The 18,626-nt window shown below is 48.5% G+C and overlaps 2 protein-coding genes and 1 pseudogene across 3 annotated transcripts in view; 1 reads left to right on the top strand and 2 right to left on the bottom strand.

The window, feature by feature from the left end:
- The window catches only part of LOC147007910 (coxsackievirus and adenovirus receptor homolog), a 6,412-nt gene extending 79 nt beyond the window's left edge, over nt 1-6,333 (top strand). The window contains exons 1-5 of the mRNA XM_085866137.1: nt 1-409; nt 1,127-1,308; nt 4,511-4,712; nt 5,728-5,877; nt 6,279-6,333. The exon at nt 1-409 is cut by the window's left edge and continues 79 nt beyond it. Of these exons, the coding sequence (XP_085722263.1) occupies nt 355-409; nt 1,127-1,308; nt 4,511-4,712; nt 5,728-5,877; nt 6,279-6,313 (624 nt within the window). The 5' untranslated portion in view covers nt 1-354 and the 3' untranslated portion in view covers nt 6,314-6,333. The remainder of the gene's footprint in view (nt 410-1,126; nt 1,309-4,510; nt 4,713-5,727; nt 5,878-6,278) is intronic.
- LOC147007907 (tubulin alpha chain-like) overlaps nt 1-18,626 on the bottom strand; it is a 188,392-nt pseudogene that overhangs the window by 126,887 nt on the left and 42,879 nt on the right. The gene's annotated exons all lie outside the window — the stretch shown is intronic.
- On the bottom strand, nt 12,685-17,884 carry LOC147007909 (uncharacterized). The gene is made up of 2 exons (XM_085866192.1): nt 16,331-17,884; nt 12,685-14,299 (listed from the first exon to the last, which is right to left on the bottom strand). The coding sequence occupies exons 1-2, from the start codon at nt 17,413-17,415 to the stop codon at nt 13,690-13,692; spliced, it is 1,695 nt and encodes a 564-aa protein (XP_085722318.1). The 5' UTR covers nt 17,416-17,884; the 3' UTR covers nt 12,685-13,689.

The raw sequence follows: 18,626 nt of genomic DNA, 5'->3' as shown, positions 1-18,626 counted from the left end.
CCAACCTGTGCTGCAATCCATGACGGTGGAATCCGCAGCAGTATCACGGAGCGAATGGTGAGACAAGACGTTTTTTAAAAAAAACAAAAAAACAGGAGTCTTTAACTCAGAGAGTATCTCATGCACGGAGTAGTTTCCCCGGAAAAGAATCAGCAGGAGAAAGAGTAAATCGTTTTTAAAACGGATTGCAAGGTCTCAAAACTCAAGCGAAGAAGAAGAGGATCTCACAAGCACGTGGCGACCAGGGATTGCCGAGCCCGAGGCGGACGCACTCCCTCGAGAGATCTACGTCATCACGTCCTTCTCCGTCACGCTTCAATCCTTTAAACCTTCTTCCTCCAGTCGCTCTTAAGGATGAAGAAGAACAATTTATACACCTGCGATCCAAGGATTTTGCTCCTCGTCGTCGGTGAGGAACATCATCATTCGCACATCGTCCACCGCTCTGTGTTTGATAACCTCGTCACGTTAAAAACCGTTTTATTTGAACGGAGGTCCTCGTATGATGATGATGATGATGATGATGATGATGATGATGATGATGATGGACAGAATGTCGAAGTTGAGTAGATTTCAGCCCAGTTTGGAGACAATTGGAAACCGTCACATTTGACCAGGTGAGCCGACAGGTTGTCAGCAGCAAACGATTGTTTTCCACCGATAATGAAGACAGGTGGGGAGGAGTGGGGGGGGTTATGGTGAAGGCGGAGGAAGATAAATGTTTCAAATACCCTATATGGTTACCTGAGAGCTCTGATTGTAACACGCCCACACCCAAAAGTTATTTCCAGGTGACCTCTCATCACTTGGATGAGATCAGAGAGCGCGTGAGGATGGAAAGCTCGCTCGGCTCCGGGTTCGGTGGTGGGTATTGTGGACATGTCCTGTATTCAATAGTCGTGTCATGAACACGTGATGATTTTAATTAATTAATTAATCCAATCCAAGCCCATGCACACTCGGGGTCCTTCTCACTTCAGTGGTTGTTTGTTAACAATTCCCTCCCTCTTGTTTGGGTTGTTGTATTTTTCAAGCCATACATACCAGAGGCGGTGTAAACACCGCCGAATCGGGTTTATGCGTCCAGGTTAAATGTGGTTAAAGGTACGTGTTGTTTGTGGTTCAGCGTGGTGTGTTGCAGACTTCACCCAGAGTACCGTGCTCACGATGGATAAGATTCTGGTGGAGAGCACCGTGGGCGCCTCTGCGATCCTTCAGTGCTCGTATCACCGCGAGCCGGGCTCTACCGGAAGGGTCGACGTCGAGTGGAACGCAAACATCCCCGGCAATCGCGATTCAAAGAAACTGGTGAGTGATTTGTATTGACCGACCACACTCTCGCTGCACTCCACCACGTACACACCCCTTCATTCGTTCGTCCCCGGCCAATGGGTCATGCTTGTGACAAACTTGTACCTTTTACAACTTACCTGCACGCAGACCACGAGCTGTATCAGGTGAGCATCACAAAGCATTGCCTTACCTGCCGATCTTATTGTCGATGTCCATCATCGATTTTCTTTTGCCCCCAAATCTCTTTGTTCCAATGATATAGTTCAGCAAAGGACTTCTGTGACTCCGAAGGACTGACTCAATCTGTGAACTCTCCAACCCAGATCCTCAAATTGGTGATGACAAACTTTCCTGCAAATGTTTCCTGCTCTTCTTCTTCTTCTGCAATTGGTTCATCTGAATACTGATCACGTGCTTGTGAAAGTCAACATCTCCCTGGCTATTCTCAGAGAGCTGCCTCAACGCCGGAGAGTCTGGCATTTTACTTAAGCAGATCGACAGGGACCGCAAGCAGCCATCTCTCTCTTCAGGACTGATCTCCCATATTTGTTGCCCCTGATGCTCACTCAGCCTGGGAATTCTTCTACAGAAACCTGCTCTCTCTCTCATGCACAGATCCATCCCATCTCGTCTTCAATTATCCTATCCTTCTTGCCCATGGTACACCGAATCTTATGGTGAGGCAGTTGCACTGAAACGACTTGCCTTCTCTTCCTGGAAGGCAAATCCGACCGAAGGCAATCTCAGTGCATCCCACAAAGTCCGCAACAAGTGTGTGTCCGGTCAGGACAATCAGAAGACAACATCTGTCCAACCTCAAGAATGACTTGTCTCCCTCCTCTAAAACCTGGTGGTGCCTTGTTAAGTCTGGCTCTGGTGTACGCTCCCCTTCGCTCTCTTCAAATGGCACCACGGCCGACTCCGCTCGTGAGAAGGCTGAATGTCTCGATTCTGTGTTTGATTACAAATCTTGTGTCCCCAACCCCTCACTCTCTGTCCCCATCCTTCCCCGTCAGACCCAGCAGCTCCTGGACTCTGTGTCTTTTGCACCGAATACGGAGGAGAAGGCTCTTTCAATCCTCCACTCTGACTCTGCTGCTGGACCAGACGGCATAAGCTCATGTGTCTTAAAAACATGCTCTGCTGCTCTTGCACATCTTCTCTCTGCCCTTTTCACCCTGACAGTTGCGTTCGGTCATCTTCCATCTGCTTGGATCACTGCACTACACACAAAAGGTGCAAAAACGGATCCCCCTGAACTACAGACCTATCAGCTCACTTACAGTCATCAGCAACGTCATGGAATCCGTCACTGCAGTTGATATGAAGTCCTTGCTTTTCTCCAACAACCTCATGTCAGATGACCAATTTGGATTCAGACCAAGCCCCTCTACCCTGGACATGCTGCTTATATTTACTCAACAATGGATGGAGGCCCTCAATGTCAGACATGAGATCAGAGCCATCTCTCTGGACATCTTTCGTGCTTTTGATAGTCTCACATCCAGCTTTGCTCAACAAACTCTCAACTCTCTGCCTGCGGCATCCAAGGCCAACTCCACGCATAGTTTACTGACTTCCTCCACTCTCATAGCCATCGTGAGGCTGTCAACGGAATCCTTTCGTATCCTCTCCTTGTCAAGGCTGGAGTACCCCAAGGCAGGGTTTTGGGCCCAGTCCTATTCCTGATCTTCCTCAACGATCTCTCTGACTCGAAAAATCTCGATCTAATTTCTGATGACTCCTCCCTCTGTCATGACATTCCTCATCCTTCAGAAGGACAGGCGGCAGCCTCTTATTTGTCCAAGTCTCCTTCTATCTTATCTTTCAACTCTGCTGTTGATGTGTCCTATCTCCTCTCTCTCTCTCTCTCTCTCTCTCTCTCTCTCTCTCTCTCTCTCTCTCTCTCTCTCTCTCTCTCTCTCTCTCTTACTCTGCTGGTTGCTGTTCCTTTTGTTCTGTTCCTTTTGTTCTGTTCCATCTGGGTCTTCCATGACCATGAGCCTTGACAATGGATACAAAAAAATCATAGAACGAAAAATCTTGCCGAACCGAAGCATGTGAAACGCAAACTGAAACAAATACTTGTGACACATTGATGAGAGTCTATCGCTCGGCCTATAGAGACTTGAAGAAAGAGTCTATTGATAATGATCTAAAGATTAATCTTAAGATTGAAAACTACCAATAATTATATGGATGCTAGAGAACGTTCTGTTATCGCAGGAAGCATTTTTGGTTCCTTGACAAACTACAGATCTGGAAAGCACTCATCAAGGGCTTTCATATGAGGTATTACTCGATATGGTACCTAAGATTTGAAAAATTGACCTTGGGGTCAAAACATTTCGACCTCAGGGGCTAACCATGAAGGTCAAGGCCGATCTCCACCAAAAACTTATCAGCTGAGCGCTAAACCATATGCTACATTCCGACAAAGTTTTGAGAAGATTCGATCAAAATTACTCCCAAAATTAGGGTTTCGTTGAACTCCATGATTTACCACAAAGTGACCTTGACCTTTGACCTTGACCATTATGTGTGCTGAAGGGTATTCCAATAATACTATGATATGTGTAACCACAAGAGATTTCAATGAGAATTGCGCTCCACAGAGTGATTTAAAGGCGAAAAATAGGCGACGACAAACACTTTTATGAAACAAAGTGACAAACAAACAAATAAACAAACAAATAAATAAATAAACAAACAAACGAACTTACCGACCGATACAATCTTGCCGAAAATTTCGGCAAGATTAATAAATAATTGTCATGAGAACATTTTGTTCCGATTAAACTAATTAGTGGGAGTAAAAAAAATTACCATTAACCTCGACTTGAATAAAAGACTTTTTAAAGGTTTTTTTTATACTACAATGACTACAATACTATATAACTATATAACTATATATATTACTTCTTGTACTACTTCTACATTTGTACTTATACCACTAATACTTCCACTGCTACTATATACAGTACGACTACTACTTCGACCTCAACAGTCCCAATGATTCCCACCTTCTTAGGGGTCTTTGACGAATCATTTTTTGTTTGACGTTCGACCGAAAGAGGAAGGAAGTTGTAATTTTTTTTCCAGGATGCCTGTGATAACTCACCTCCTCTTCGTGAAACGAGGATCCGTTGCGAGCACCGGTATTGCCTCTGCCGTCAAGTTATCCTGTGAATCCCATTTCCGTCCCCTTCCCATACAGGTCATAACGCACACTTTTGACGGACACGTCTTCAACGGGAAGGGCACGTACATGAACCGCGTGTCATTCATCGGAAACGTCAATGAAGGAGATGTTTCGATAAACATCACAGAACTACAGATGGATGACACCGCCGTGTACGAGTGTAAAGTGAAAATCCCTCCGACTGTCAATCGTCAAACGATCTCACTCATTGTTCATGGTATTTATGGTTTTGGGAAGGGAAGTTGGGGGAGGGGTGGGGGGGTGGTAGGATGGTTGAGTGGTGGCATCAGGGGATTTGGGGGGGGGGGCAGAGTCAAGGTGCTTGCATACCAAGACGTCATTCTTTTAGTCTGTGTGTTTAGCAGTCAAGCAAAATTGTAAATCATTCCAAACAGGAAACTTGCTGTTTGTCAGGACGACACAAGGGACACAAACAACAGGCACGAATGACTACATTGTTTAAAACCGCCTTGAATTATATCCTTGAACTCCGTCGAACACGAATCGCCTTCTTGACACATTCTAAATCCTTCCCGCGGTACTTGGAAAACTATTTTTGCCATCTCATGTCCTGAGGGTAGATAACTGTGAGATGAAGCATTCAGACAAATATGGCGGCACCAAGCGCTGTCTGTTTGGTGCCAAATGCAAAGCGGGAGTTTAAAAGACCCTTCCCATTCGACCTTTTTATCAAGACCCTGTGGGTTAAGCCGGCAAGGTGTTCCACGAACTCTCCAGTTATTGTTGTCGTCGTAGTACGTGTTTGGTGTCGAGATGTATCTTGTACCTTTTGATTGTTTTCCTCCGGCCAATCAAAATTCACCAATTTTTACAGTTTTGATATGAAGAACCATTTATTTAAATACACAACTCTCAGTGGTGTTGTGGTTGGAGTGGAATTGTGGTTCGAATTGAATTGTGGTTTGAGGGTCCGCTCTGAATCTCGATGCCTGGTGTTGGCTTTTAATGGTGAGGGTGGCGGGCTTTGGATCCTGGGGTCCTGAGTTCAAATCCCGCTCAGCTGTTGAATTAATACCAGGTGGGGTTGACTCTGCCCGTCATCCTTCCGAGGTCGGCAAAATGAGTGCCAGCTTGCTGGTATACTGTGTCGGAGTGGCGACCCGTCCAGGATTGTGCCAATTAGCCAAGGGGACTGCTTAAGCAGCACCAACGCTCTGCACAGAGTTTGGCCTCACACTTCCCCACCTCCCCTGTTCTGAAAATATTTTTAGAGAAGAAAACGACTTCAGTGACAGCGACATCCGACGAAGTAAACAAGGTGAAGATCATTGTGAGCGTGGTGATGGTACCTGTGTTCATCTTTCTGGTCTTCCTCTGCTTCCTCTCCTGCCATCCATACAAGTGTTCTGAGGAGGACGAAGGTAACGATATCCTGTAAGGCCCGAGTGAGTGAGTTCATGTCACGTGACTAAACTTCACACCACCAACCTAGTCCAAATAAATTATTTAAATAATTATCGATCTTCAAGGAAGAGTTTCCTTCATCAAGGCCATGACAGTTTGGGTGAGGAATGGGTGGTTCGTATTAGTGTTATTCGTTCATAACAATTCATTCTTAATCAATAAATCTCTCATGGTTTCTATCAAATCCCACATGAGACATTTTCCTGATACAGTGATGCCTGAAAGTGACCTGTGATTGGTCAGCCATTAATATCACATTTAAACGTTTCATGAACAAATTAATGATGTGCATTTACCCAGAGCCTTGACTTCATCTCCCCCTCTTCTTTTTTCTCCTGTTTCCCTTTCACAATTCCAGAGAGGATTCTCCAGCTCCATGACCTCGCCACATGAACGGCCACCAAACCCCACTCATCACGCTCGTTCATGGGATTTCTTGTGCTGATCTTCCCCATCATGCGTTGCTTTCTAGTTCTGATGTTTCCCTCAATGTATCCCTTTCTAATGCTGGTGTTCCCCATGAGTCTCTAACTCGTGCTGATGTCTCCCATGAGTCTCTTTCTAGTGGTGATGTTCCTCATAATGAGTCCCTTTCTCGTGCTCATGTTCCCCATGAGTCTCTTTCTCGTTCTGATGTTCCCCATGTGTCCCTTTTGAGTGCTGATGTTCCCCATGTGTCCCTTTCTCATGCTGGTGTTCCCCATGAGTCTCTTTCCAGTTCTGATGTTCCTCATGTGTCCCTTTCTCGTGCTGATGTTCGCCATGAGTCTCTTTCTCGTGCTGGCGTTCCCCATCATGAGTCCCTTTCTCGTGCTCATGGTGCCCATCATGTGTCCCTCTCTCGTGCTGATGTTCCCCATGAGTCTCTTTCTCGTTATGATGTTCCTCATGTGTCCCTTTTGAGTGCTGGTGTTCCTCATAACGTGTCCCTTTCTAGTGCAAATGGTCCCCATCATGTGTCCCTTTCTAGTGCTGGTGTTCCCCCATAACGTGTCCCTTTCTAGTGCTGGTGTTCCCCCATAACATGTCCCTTTCTCGTGCTGGTGTTCCCCATAATGTGTCTCGTGCTGATCTGATCACGTGACAATCATTCTGGTCATTTCCTTCAACTTGACCAACCGCTGGTATCCAGCAGCCATTCTTGATCCAATCTGATGAGGATCGGTTCTGCACATGCCACGGAGCCAATGCGCGACATGATGTCTCAAGTTGTATTCATGGGACGGTGTAGCGTGGTTCTTGTGTGTTTGGCATTGCTGGTAGTCGTGAAGTGGAACAGCATGGCTTTCATGCTGTTCTCCAGTTACGCAGGTGCAGGTTACCTGTTGTTGCCAACAACGTCGAACGTGCATCCGTCGAGATGCTTGTTGTGGTGGCACAGCCACAAACATTCAAATTGTAATTGTTTTTTACTGTTATTGCTGATATTAATTGTATAATTAAAAATAATTGCAACATGACGAGTGTCATTCATTTATATAAATTATTCCAGGAGTATGATGTACACCTGCAGTGGGTCATCGTGAGAGGTCGGGGATAGTTTTGCCCAGAAAGGTGACGCGGACGTGTAAGGCTTGTTGTAACCCACACTTGATGTGTGATCCTCGTTGCCTCTTGTTGTTTGTTGCATTATGTCACACTGCTCGTACTTTTTCAAAGACCTCTTGGATCAACTATTTTTTTTCTTTCTTTCAATGAACGAAGAAAGCAAAAGCGTTTCAATCACACGAGGTGCACAAGAGTGGTGGAATTCCCTCTCCCCTCTCACTCTCATCCCTTCTCTTCCCAGATTCCCACCTTCAATCCATATCTCTCTCCACCGCTCCACCTCTACCATCTCCTTTTACCCCATTTGATTTTTCCCATCCCAACCCATGTTCGGCAGAAAACAATAGTTAGCCAAGAGGGGAGACAGGTAGACCTGTGAGGAGCCTCAATACGAGAGCTTCTGCGCCTCCCAGTGGAGTTGTGGGGGCTTCCCAGTTCAGGGAGGAGCTTCCCAGTTCACGGTGGGGCTTCCCAGTTCAGGGAAGAGCTTCCCAGTTCAGGGTGGGGCTTCCCAGTTCAGGGTGGGGCTTTCCAGTTCAGGGAGGAGCTTTCCACTTCACGGTGGGGCTTCCCAGTTCAGGGAGGAGCTTCCAGGTTCAGGGTGGGGCTTCCCAGTTCAGGGTGGGGCTTTCCAGTTCAGGGAGGAGCTTTCCACTTCACGGTGGGGCTTCCCAGTTCAGGGAGGAGCTTCCAGGTTCAGGGTGGGGCTTCCCAGTTCAGGGTGGGGCTTTCCAGTTCAGGGAGGAGCTTTCCACTTCACGGTGGGGCTTCCCAGTTCAGGGAGGAGCTTCCAGGTTCAGGGTGGGGCTTCCCAGTTCAAGATGGATTTGCCAGTTCAGGGTGGGGCTTCCCAGTTCAGGGAGGAGCTTCCCAGTTCAGGGAGGAGCTCACCCCGGTTCAGGGAGGGGCTAACCCCGGTTCAGGGAGGGGCTAACCCCAGTTCAGGGAGGAGCTAACCCCAGTTCGGGGAGAGAGTTCAAAATCAAATCGCGCCATTTTGTTCACTCCGTGGAGCCTCTCTTGGAAGGTTCATGCTTTCTTACCCTCTCACAGGTTTATATAAACTCGAGTTTGATATCTCATTCCATTTTTCGGAGTCACTAACATGGTTTATGACTTGGTTGTGGAAGAAAATTAACGTATTTAAACAAAAATACATTTTCAGTGTAATCAAGGCCTGTAGTATTGTTGCGGGCCGGGGATCGGCTGCGAGCACGATCGCCAGGTCGAGCAGAAGGGTCGACTCTGCCGAACACCCGGAATTTAGATCGTATCTTTCGGAAAACTCCGAGGGTACAGGTCCCTTACCAGACCGTGAATCGTCAATAATTCCACCACGTGGTACAGGGTTATTTGCCAAGCTTCAAAATACCTAGAGACCACGTGGCGAGCTACCGAGTATTCACACCCTCGATGGCACTCGTACAGGACGAGCCGTATGCGTGCGTGACCCGAGCGGATGGTCACCGATATTCCGTCGGTCCCAAATGCACACCACTACGGCAACAATGGCCTTTCTAATTCCCCAACACGCACCGCGTTAAACCAATGAAGAAAACACAAAAACGAGCTGATACAACTATCTATAATTCCAGCAATGTGTGTGTGTGTGTGTGTGTGTGTGTGTGTGTGTGTGTGTGTGTGTGTGTGTGTGTGTCTCTGACTGCTGTTTCTCGACAACCACTGGTCCGATCTAATTGAAGCTTGCCAGGTATATTGCTGGGGACCTGAGGATGTGCCTTTTCAAGGTTTGATATAAATCAGACAAGTGCTTCCCAAGTTATGGCCATTTATTTACCAAACCAATGACAAGACACGTTGCTGCGTAGGCGTGGCTGCGTAGGTCGGTGCGCGGCCGGCCGACAATGACGTCTCTTGCCGTGCCGGTTGCGATGGGAATCGGTGCTTTAGTTACCGTGGCGGAGGAATGGCAATGGTCATGGCAGCGAATGTCATGGCAAGCAAAGACAGGGAGGTGAACTTGATTTTAATTTGGATTTTAATTATATTAACTCTGTGTGTAAGTATCACAGCAGTTGTTACTTCAATGAAAGCGATAATTCATGGAATGCATGTGAACATTCCGTACGGGCACGCACCACTTCCGGATAGTGATGACTCAGTGTATTCTAATAATTTCTTGATTTCTTATGTGCATTTATTGATAAACACAATGCCCCAATCCAGTCGTTGTTTACGAGAGCGAAGGAACGGCCTGTGTGGTTGTTTGAAAGTTTTTTGTTTTTTTGGGGTTTGCACGTACAGCCACGCACGTACGGGCACGCGAGAGCGAAGGAACGGCCTGTGTGGTTGTCGTCTCTGGCTCGCGGTTTGAAAGTTTTTTTGAATTTTTTTTTGCACGTACGGCCACGCACGTACGGGCACGTAGTGGTTCAACAAATAGGGTATTTATTAACAGTAGGTGGGGAAGGAGGGAAGCACGTAAGGGCAGAGTTATCAAGACTAATAAGAGATGCAAGGCAAATAATGTACAGCGAAGGCACTGAGCAATTTACGACTTAAAGATGGGCGCACCGACAGACACACACCCAGATACACAGAAGGACATGGACCTGTCCACCTCGTGTGGTTTGGCTGACACGAGCGAACCAGGCGCCAGCGAGAGGCGATGATAGAACCCGGCCCCAGCGAGAGGCAATGATAGAACCCGGCTCCAGCGAGAGGCGATGATTGAACACGGCCCCAGCGAGAGGCGATGATAGAACCAGGCTCAGCGAGAGGCGATGATAGAACCAGGCCCCAGCGAGAGGTGATGATAGAACTCGGCGCCAGCAAGCCGCGATCAGATTCCTGAGCTCCGTTCAGCGCTCATCCCGACAAGCGAAACTCTCTTGTTCCTCTCGCGCTCGTCTCGACAACCAAACCTCTCCTACTCCCTCTCTGCTTTCCCTCACTGGACGGATTGTGGCGTGCAAAATGCGCTCGTCGCCCTGTCATTGGCCAAAACGGGCGCCAAGGCCGTTGATTGGACCGGAGCGGGGGGGGGGCGTGACGGCCGTCGCTGCGGACCGCTCACCAAACAGGCAGAGGAAGATTATCCTGTGTGGGCCCCGCCCACGTACGTGCTGATACGCACGTAGGCAATGGCGTCGGTCAGAGCGAGGTGAAGGTGAGGGTGATGCTGGTGTTGTTGTCGTTGATGTTGTTGGTGTAAAAATAAAAGAAAACCCTGATTATCAAAATAACTCCGCAGCGCATGAACATTTAATTACCCATTAAACAAGGGACGGAGAGCTATCTATCCACATTCACCTCTCGAAATAACTGAGCTATAGGACCTGAATGTTTTGTGCTCATGGCTTCCAGATTCGCAACAATATTTTGGAGGGAAACCACTCTGTACTTCCCCTTCGACCCCTTGTTATTTTAATGCCATGAACAAACTTTGTGAGCTAAAAATCGTTCGAAGTGAGCTAAAAATCCAATGCCTTCGAATCCAGGGTGTGGGGTGCTCAATCATGCGCTGTGTGTGCCCAGGCTGATGACATGATTTCCAAACAGCCGGTGGAGCAAGTCGATGGTTTCACCTGCAGTGTGTGTTTGGTCACCATCTTGCATTAACCATGCAAGTCTGAATTGGTTTGGAGACAGCAGTCGAGCCAGATAAGCGTGAAATCGGCGTAAGACCTTCTTTAATACTAAGTTACGGAGTATCCATGGTAAAAGCTCAGAGCAGACCCTTTTGAACTCGGGGGCCAAAATTACCTTTGTGTTGTGGATTCCGATCCCATATGTGTCTGCTCCAAGATAAGACGGCTGTCGTGCTTTCGTTACTCACTTGAAATGTTCCTTTGCACGAAATGTTATTGCCTCTGCCACTGAAAGTGGACGGAGGGATGTTTTCACCGCCCTCTGTCTGTCTGTGAGGAGGATATTTCAAAACTTTATGGACCAATTCGGACGAAACTTGGTGGACAGGTTGGCTGTGTGCCAAAGAGGAAATAATTCGATGTTGGTGAAAAAGGTCAGCACAAAAGGAGAGCTGGTCATCACGACATGCGGGTAGCTCGAGCGCTTTTCCTGGCAACTATTTTATTATTCGCAGGTCATTGGACACATCCATGTTTTGTGGTGACCTTTGCTCTACGTTACCTGGACGGTTGAGAGAGGTGGATTTCATCGGTTTGGTGAACGGACACGGCTACAGCGAGCGAGCCTCCACTACTCACTTTTTCCGATGACATTTCGGGGCCGCGGCGACTTGAGGCCATGGGACACTTCTTCAGCAACCGCCGGAGAGACACGAGGGATTGTTAATCGGCTGGACTTCATTTGCACACGTCATTGTGTTTGAATGTGAGTGGGATTTCTTTTCTTCTTGTTTGGATGCCGATCATCGTAACCGCAACCCGAGAAAGGAAGCCATTCCGCAGGTGATTTATCCACCGGATAGTGCTTATCCGGGCTTCTCGCAACCGGGTCTTGAGGTTTCTCCGTGGCACGGCACGCTTCCGTCCGAAGCCTTCGAACACGTCTCCACCGCAAGCCAAGCCCACATCCCCTCGTGCCAACCGGCTCAAGGATGAACCGTTTTCTGCGAGGCCGTGTCTCCACCTGGAACTGAGCTGTGCATCCTGTCGAGGCACAGTCAACGGTATTTCCTGACCCGACGATGTCTCTGATCTATCTACAAAGTGGGGAAAGGAATATCCTGAGGTTGAGTGGGTCTGATGAGTGATTGGACAGACTCAGGATCTTCAGTTGTTTTGTTGATTCGTGGGCACGTATTCGGGTAGGGGTTAATGATCGTTGTTTCATGATTGCATCGTGACTTCTCATTGTATCCCCCGCCATGTATTTTCTCTCAAATACACTTTTAAACTACTTGGCCCCGGAGTGAATGCGGGTGGTTCTGATCACTACTCCAATTATACACGTCCGTTACAGGACGGATTGGATTCGGGTGATTCGTGCCCAGAACACAGTTATGCCGACGACGCCGAGCAACTCCGCTCGGTCGTTGTTCGAGAATGGCTGTATGCACCGATCACCGCGGTGTATCAAATGACTCGGTGGTCTCAATGGGCACGGTACCGTGGTAGACAGGTCCGTAATCTTGACCAGGACAGCTGGAAAGTGCTTTAACACGGTTCGCCGGGATTCGAGCCGGGCAACCAGAAAAAAAACAAACCCCGACGACTGCAGCAATATCAACAACAATCTCCTTCACCAGAACACCAACACGTAAACGATGAGGTTAGAATCTCCAAAATGCATGTCAGTAAAGTTTAATGGACAACGAGGAGGTACAGGACTTAGCTTAACCAACCAGAACTCGTCTCCATCCTCCCCCTCTTCCTCAACAAAGTCAGTTCAAACCTCCTCTTTTTCCTCCAGCGTGGCAAGGTCCTCCCGGACCTCCGCAAACTCTCCCTCCTCCATTCCTTCCGCCGCATACCGGTGCACAAAGGCTCGGGTTGGCCTATCCGTGCGATTATACAATATGTTGGTGCTTTGTCCCACAAAGGAATCCCGACGAGGGGATGGTCTACGCCCTACGGCTTGAAGGATGAAAGGAAGGGTGACTCAGTTAACAAACAGTTAAGTTTATTAAAAATGGACAAAAGGGGGGAATTTGCAAAAAAAACCAAAAAACCCCCAATAACACCCCGTGACGTGACATGTTTGTGTCATTTACACAAACTTTAATCTCTCTTACATTTACCTGCCTGTATTTCCCGCTCTTTTTCCCAGGTGTTGATCGACAAAATAAATTCGGTCAGATGCAGCTGAGGATGTTTGGAGATTTGGAGAGGTTTGGGAGGGTCCCCAACCTTTCTCTATATATCTCTACCCCTCACCACCTTTCTCTCCTCTCTCTCCATCCTTCCCCCTCTCTCACAACAAGCGATGGTGGAGATGATCCAGGTCACCAACTCGCAAGGAGGCTCTCAGTTGATTCTTTAAAATCCGCTCCCTCCCCCCAACCCCTGCAAAACCTCTTTGTACCATGCACGTTCCCACGCATGAGACACACCCAAATGAGACACCCCAACTCCACTCAATGAGACACCCCAACTCCACTCAATGAGACACCACAACTCCACCCAATGAGACACTTCTTCTTGATTTAGAGGTTACTCGGTTTTCGGGTCCTCCATTGAAGACCGAGACCCCGCTGTCATTGCTTTGCAGGTTGCACAGAGAGAGAGAGAGAGAAGGCGTAGTCCTTGTCTCTGCTCCATTTGCTGACGTGGACGTTAATTTTTCTGGTCTTTGTACCTGTTTGAGCAGATGGTGATTGTGGTCATGGGACAGGTGCATTCCAGGTCGGCTCGGTGGAGGAATTCTTGAAGTCTCTGCACACGTTTCTTGGGTTTCTTTTCAGTACGCTCGCGTTCCCGAACACGCTTCTGCTGTATCTGTTGGGAACACTTGTGTATCTCGTTCATACACCGCTGTATCTGGTTCATATCCTGAAGAATCAGGAAGGTTTTGTGGCACAGCTGATCACCTTGCTGGATTATCTGTTTGATGTCCAGGGATCTTTGCTCATTTTGCTGCTCCATCTCATCACACAGTTGGAACATTTTCTGGTGATTCTCATCAGCTTGCCGGTGGAGATCGATGAAATGCTTGTGCACCGCTTCACGTCGGATTTGACGTGGCCGACGTTTGTGTTGGACTTCCTGGCAGAACGGTTTCTGTTCAGATTGTCGACTCTGTTGTGGTACGCGTGCGACTCCGCGCTGAACCGGATCGGGTTGGAGTCCGGATCCCAGGTGAACCGGATCGGATCGGCCAACTTGGGGGTGGTCCTCGGCTTGTTGGGTGGTGGACACCTGCGATCTCCTGGCTCCATCACCTGCACTGAAGCACCAACCGATGAAAAGGAGCGTAAGGCAAATGAAGATAATAAAATCCTCAACAAATCTCTCATCTGCATTCAAATTTTTTTTTTCTCTTTCCTCTGGTTTTACAAACATTTTATACTTATGATATGGTTTTATTTATTTATTTATTACACACAATGTCGAGGCTCGTATGAGAGCGAACACACAGAATGTATAACAAGGGGAGCAGGAGACAAGAGGGATGGGAGAGGGAAGCACAAAACAGTGGGGAACAGACACATGAGGATATCTGTGTGAGGGAGAGGGATGCGGCGGGGTACATGGGGTAAACAAGATGGACACTACAGGGACTTTCAGGAAGGAAAGCAGGGAATTTGAGGGAGGTGGGTTTGGGATTGATTGACGGGGGTAGAAAAGATCATGGTTTTTGATGGAGGAAGGTAAGAGATATTGGTGAACAGCAGTGGGATTGAATGAAGTGTGGGAGTTTATTCCAAAGGCGGGATAAAAGAGGAATCAAAGAGTGAAGGTCAGCAGTGATTCGTGATTTTGGTAGTTTTACCAGGAGGGAGGTTCTGGAGGACCTTGAGCGCCCTGCAGAAATCTGGTGGGGGGGAGGGCAAGCCCGGGGAGGAGACGGTAGAAGACAGAAAGACCACCGACCTGCCTGCAGTGAGAGAGTGAGAGACCCAAAGACTCAGCCTCACCGTGGGAGATGAAAATGATGCTAAATGCCCTGGTTTCCGCAAGGTGAAGCCAAAAAAGGTGAGAGGCAGGAGCACCAGCCCAGAGAGGAGAGCAGTACTCCATCAGGCTGCGGATGAAAGCTTTATACGTGGTCAGGAGCTCAGGTGGGCCGAGGGAGGACTTTGTACGATGAGATGGAGGATCGGTTTCGATCGATTCGATTCGATTTCGGTGAAGATCCGGATCCAGATCCGGCAACTCGAATTTCTTCAGTGATTCGTCACCGTTGAGAGATCGTGTTTTTTTATTTTAATTTTTCAACCGGTTCTTCAGCATTAAGAGATGGATCCAAAATTATACATCGCATGACATTTCAAAAGGTTGAGGACGGATGATGACAAAACTCGGTGGATGAGTTGGTCAGGTGACAAGAACACGCGGATTCAATCTTGGTTCAGGTGTGGATCCAGATCCGGCCTATCAGTGGGACACAAAACGTGAACCGTTCCGCGTGGAAGTACGTACCGCTCACGCACGACCGAATTATCCCATCGAGCGTGAACATCGAAAACAAAGCGTTGCGACCGGATGTCATACTTCGGTACAAACAAAAGAAGGAAAGATGGCATTGTTAATTGAAGAGTCAGTACCCAGAGATTTTGGCAGAAATATCAGCAGCAATCAAGAAAACGATCAAACACAAGGTCATTCATAAAACACCTTTCACCTTCCACCGTCCATTCATCGCACACTTTAATCCCATTCACATAAAATAAAAGCTTTAAAATCTGGAGAAAAAAAAGAAAAAAAACAATTTGTTTTTTCCGGAAGTTTCCCGCCGTTGCTGCAGCGTCTTTTACAACACCTCATTTAACACGTTCCATGAGGTCTTCGTGCCGGTTGTTTGTGTCCTTTATGACATCCCTAAAAACAGTACGTTTCCTGTTTGGAATGTTTTTTCAATTTTGTTGGACCGCCAGACAGGTAGACGGAGTAAAAAAAAAAATTTCCTTTCTCACGGCTGTGCATGATGCGCGATCGGGAGGACCGGTTTCATCGCTTATCGGCGAATGATCAGCGACGGCGCAGACAGGAGCGCACACCGACGACGAGGCTCCCAAGAACGTACCACGTTCAAACATCAAAAACAGTCAATATATCAATAAATAAAGACCCACCCACATCTCTCACCTGTGAATGGAGGGAATGGCCAATCAGCTCTCACCGAATCAACCAAACCCTTCGGCGGGAGGAGTGTGGGACGGGTCAATTGTTTAATTAATCCGAGCCACCTGTGTTTCGTTGATTGGGTGAGAGCAGATTGACACGCTGACATTTATTCGTGTTGGTCGTGGCTCACCTCTGTGCTCCTTTTCCTTTTCTTTCCCCGCCACGGTCATGGACCAACACGTCTCGGTGACACTCCTGCCCTCTCGGACAGGATAACAACACCTTTTCCTCCACGTGCTGCTTCTTGCTGGTCTCACGTGCAGTCACGGACAAGTCCTGCGCAGAGTGAGTGTCCTCCTCTATGCGCTCGTGACGGATGGTGCAACCCGGTGGACATCTTACTCCTCCACTACTGCCGGTCACCTGTACGTTCGAATAGAGAGCGTCCGACGGTATCGGGACCAGCGGCAGGACGGGCCAGGACGACTCCAGGTGGGGCGTGACCCGCGAGTCCATCAGGGACTCCACCAACATCTTGGGCTCGTCGCTATCCATGCTGGTCCTTCCCGCAGCATCAAACGCGCCGCTGTGTGGACCGTCTGACATTTCAGCCGGGGTGTCCGCGTGGCATCGCTTGGGACCACATCCTTCGGGACGACGAACCACGTGCGTCCAAGTCATCAAATCCGGCACCACACTCGACGGTGAGAGATTGGTCGTGGCTGCAGTCAGGCAGCTACTCACCCCAGAGCACGTCACGAATATTGTGGGCTCGGTCCATGAGGGCGGTCCACTCACCGGGTTGGTGAGGACCGGACTGGGTGGCGGCGTTCTTCGTGGAGCCATCGAGACTCTCCATCTGTGGTTTGGATCCTGGTTCTGCGACACGAGCGGCTCCTCAGACTTCACACACCTGGTGATGTCTCGGGACCCAGACGACCCGTTGGAGACACGACCTGGAGGTGGTGGTGATGTCGGTGAACGGTCTTCACGCTCACCCTCCAGGCCGGAACGGCCAAGAGACGGTTCCACCCCGGGCTCTAAACTTCCGTTCATATCCACGTCCTCCACTGGCGGTGACCTCCTCAACCATAACTTCTTCATCGCACGCGCCCTCCTCAACACCACCTCGACCCGGTCCCTGCCCTCGTAGTTCGCACAGGCTCGGCACACGGGCTCCGAGAAGGTCTCGAGCATCGCCCAGGACGCTCGTGGAAGGTCACACAAGGAGCAGCACCGACCACACGTGGCCGCCCTGAGCATCTGCTCCGCCATCTCAAAGCCTGAGCGCGAATTCCCCTCCGAACAACGATCAAATGGTCTCGGAAAGGACGCGCTCCGTCTCTCGACCACCGCAGCTGAAGATTCGTCGGGTCGGGGGGCTGGGGGGGGCAGGGGGGCGGAACGTGAAGCGAAATGAGTCAACAAACCGTCCGATCAATCGGCTCCCAAGAACTCAACGGTTTTGTCTTTTTGAACATGCTCGGTCGTGACGTCACGCGGTCGTTTCACTTCCGGGTTCCTCCTCGTGGATCCGGTTGGTGCGAACAACGCACGGTGTACTACCGGTATAATATGTGAATTATTTATAATAATATGAAAAAGACAAAAAGCCAAGAAACGAACGGACGACCGAACAAAACGGAACAACTGTAAGAGACGTTGAGAAATTCAAACACGGCGCCGGTTGAGAGCTCGATCGTATCGTCCATCATTTTGTTGGTCATTTTGGGGTTTTTGTCTCACGTATACATGTTCGTGTACACGTTGTCTACACAACGACTCTTCGTTTGTTAATATCTGTGCACACTTTGAACGGGACATTTAAGGTGTACATCAAGGTGTTTTTTTAAGCAAGGATGGTTTCACCAACGTCGCGTTATTTTTATTTCCGGTCGTGACGTCGGCAATTGGCGGTGATATCACTTGATGAAAGTGAAATTTTAAACGTAATGGTTTGTGTTGTGACGTAATTTACTTGTTAATTGTGAAAAGTTTTTTTTTTTTCAAATGTTCACTTTAAATGAGAGTGGAAAATATGACAACTTGTTTGAATTTTATACACCGCCCAACGGCACAGTCGATAGGCAGTCGTTGCGCAGCTCTCGCTCTTTTGTTCTTGCATGTGGAAGCTTGGCTGGCCAGGTCGTGATCATTTCTTGGAAGCACAGCTGTGCCACTGATGCTGTGCCCCTCCACCAGTACACTGGAACTCATTTTGCAAACCTCAAAAGGATGACAGGCTGAATCAACCCCACTTGGTGTTAATTCAATGGCGAACGGAGATCAAACTCAGGGCCCCACAATCCCAAGCCAGCCAACCGAACCACTAAGCCAACACCTGGCTGAGTTGAACTCTCAAGTGGGAGACATAGGTGGGAGGGGGGAGTGAAGGTGAGTGAGTAAAGAGGAGAAAAAGATAGAGGGGTAAGGAGTGGGGAGGGGGGGAGCAAGGTACCCGGTATTACACCCCTCCCACCTTTACC

The sequence above is a fragment of the Eptatretus burgeri genome, chromosome 23 (genome assembly GCF_056783735.1).
Source record: "Eptatretus burgeri isolate ZD-2024b chromosome 23, Ebu_testis_v1, whole genome shotgun sequence".
Lineage (NCBI taxonomy): Eukaryota > Metazoa > Chordata > Myxini > Myxiniformes > Myxinidae > Eptatretus > Eptatretus burgeri.
This window is presented reverse-complemented; position numbering and strand designations above follow the sequence as displayed.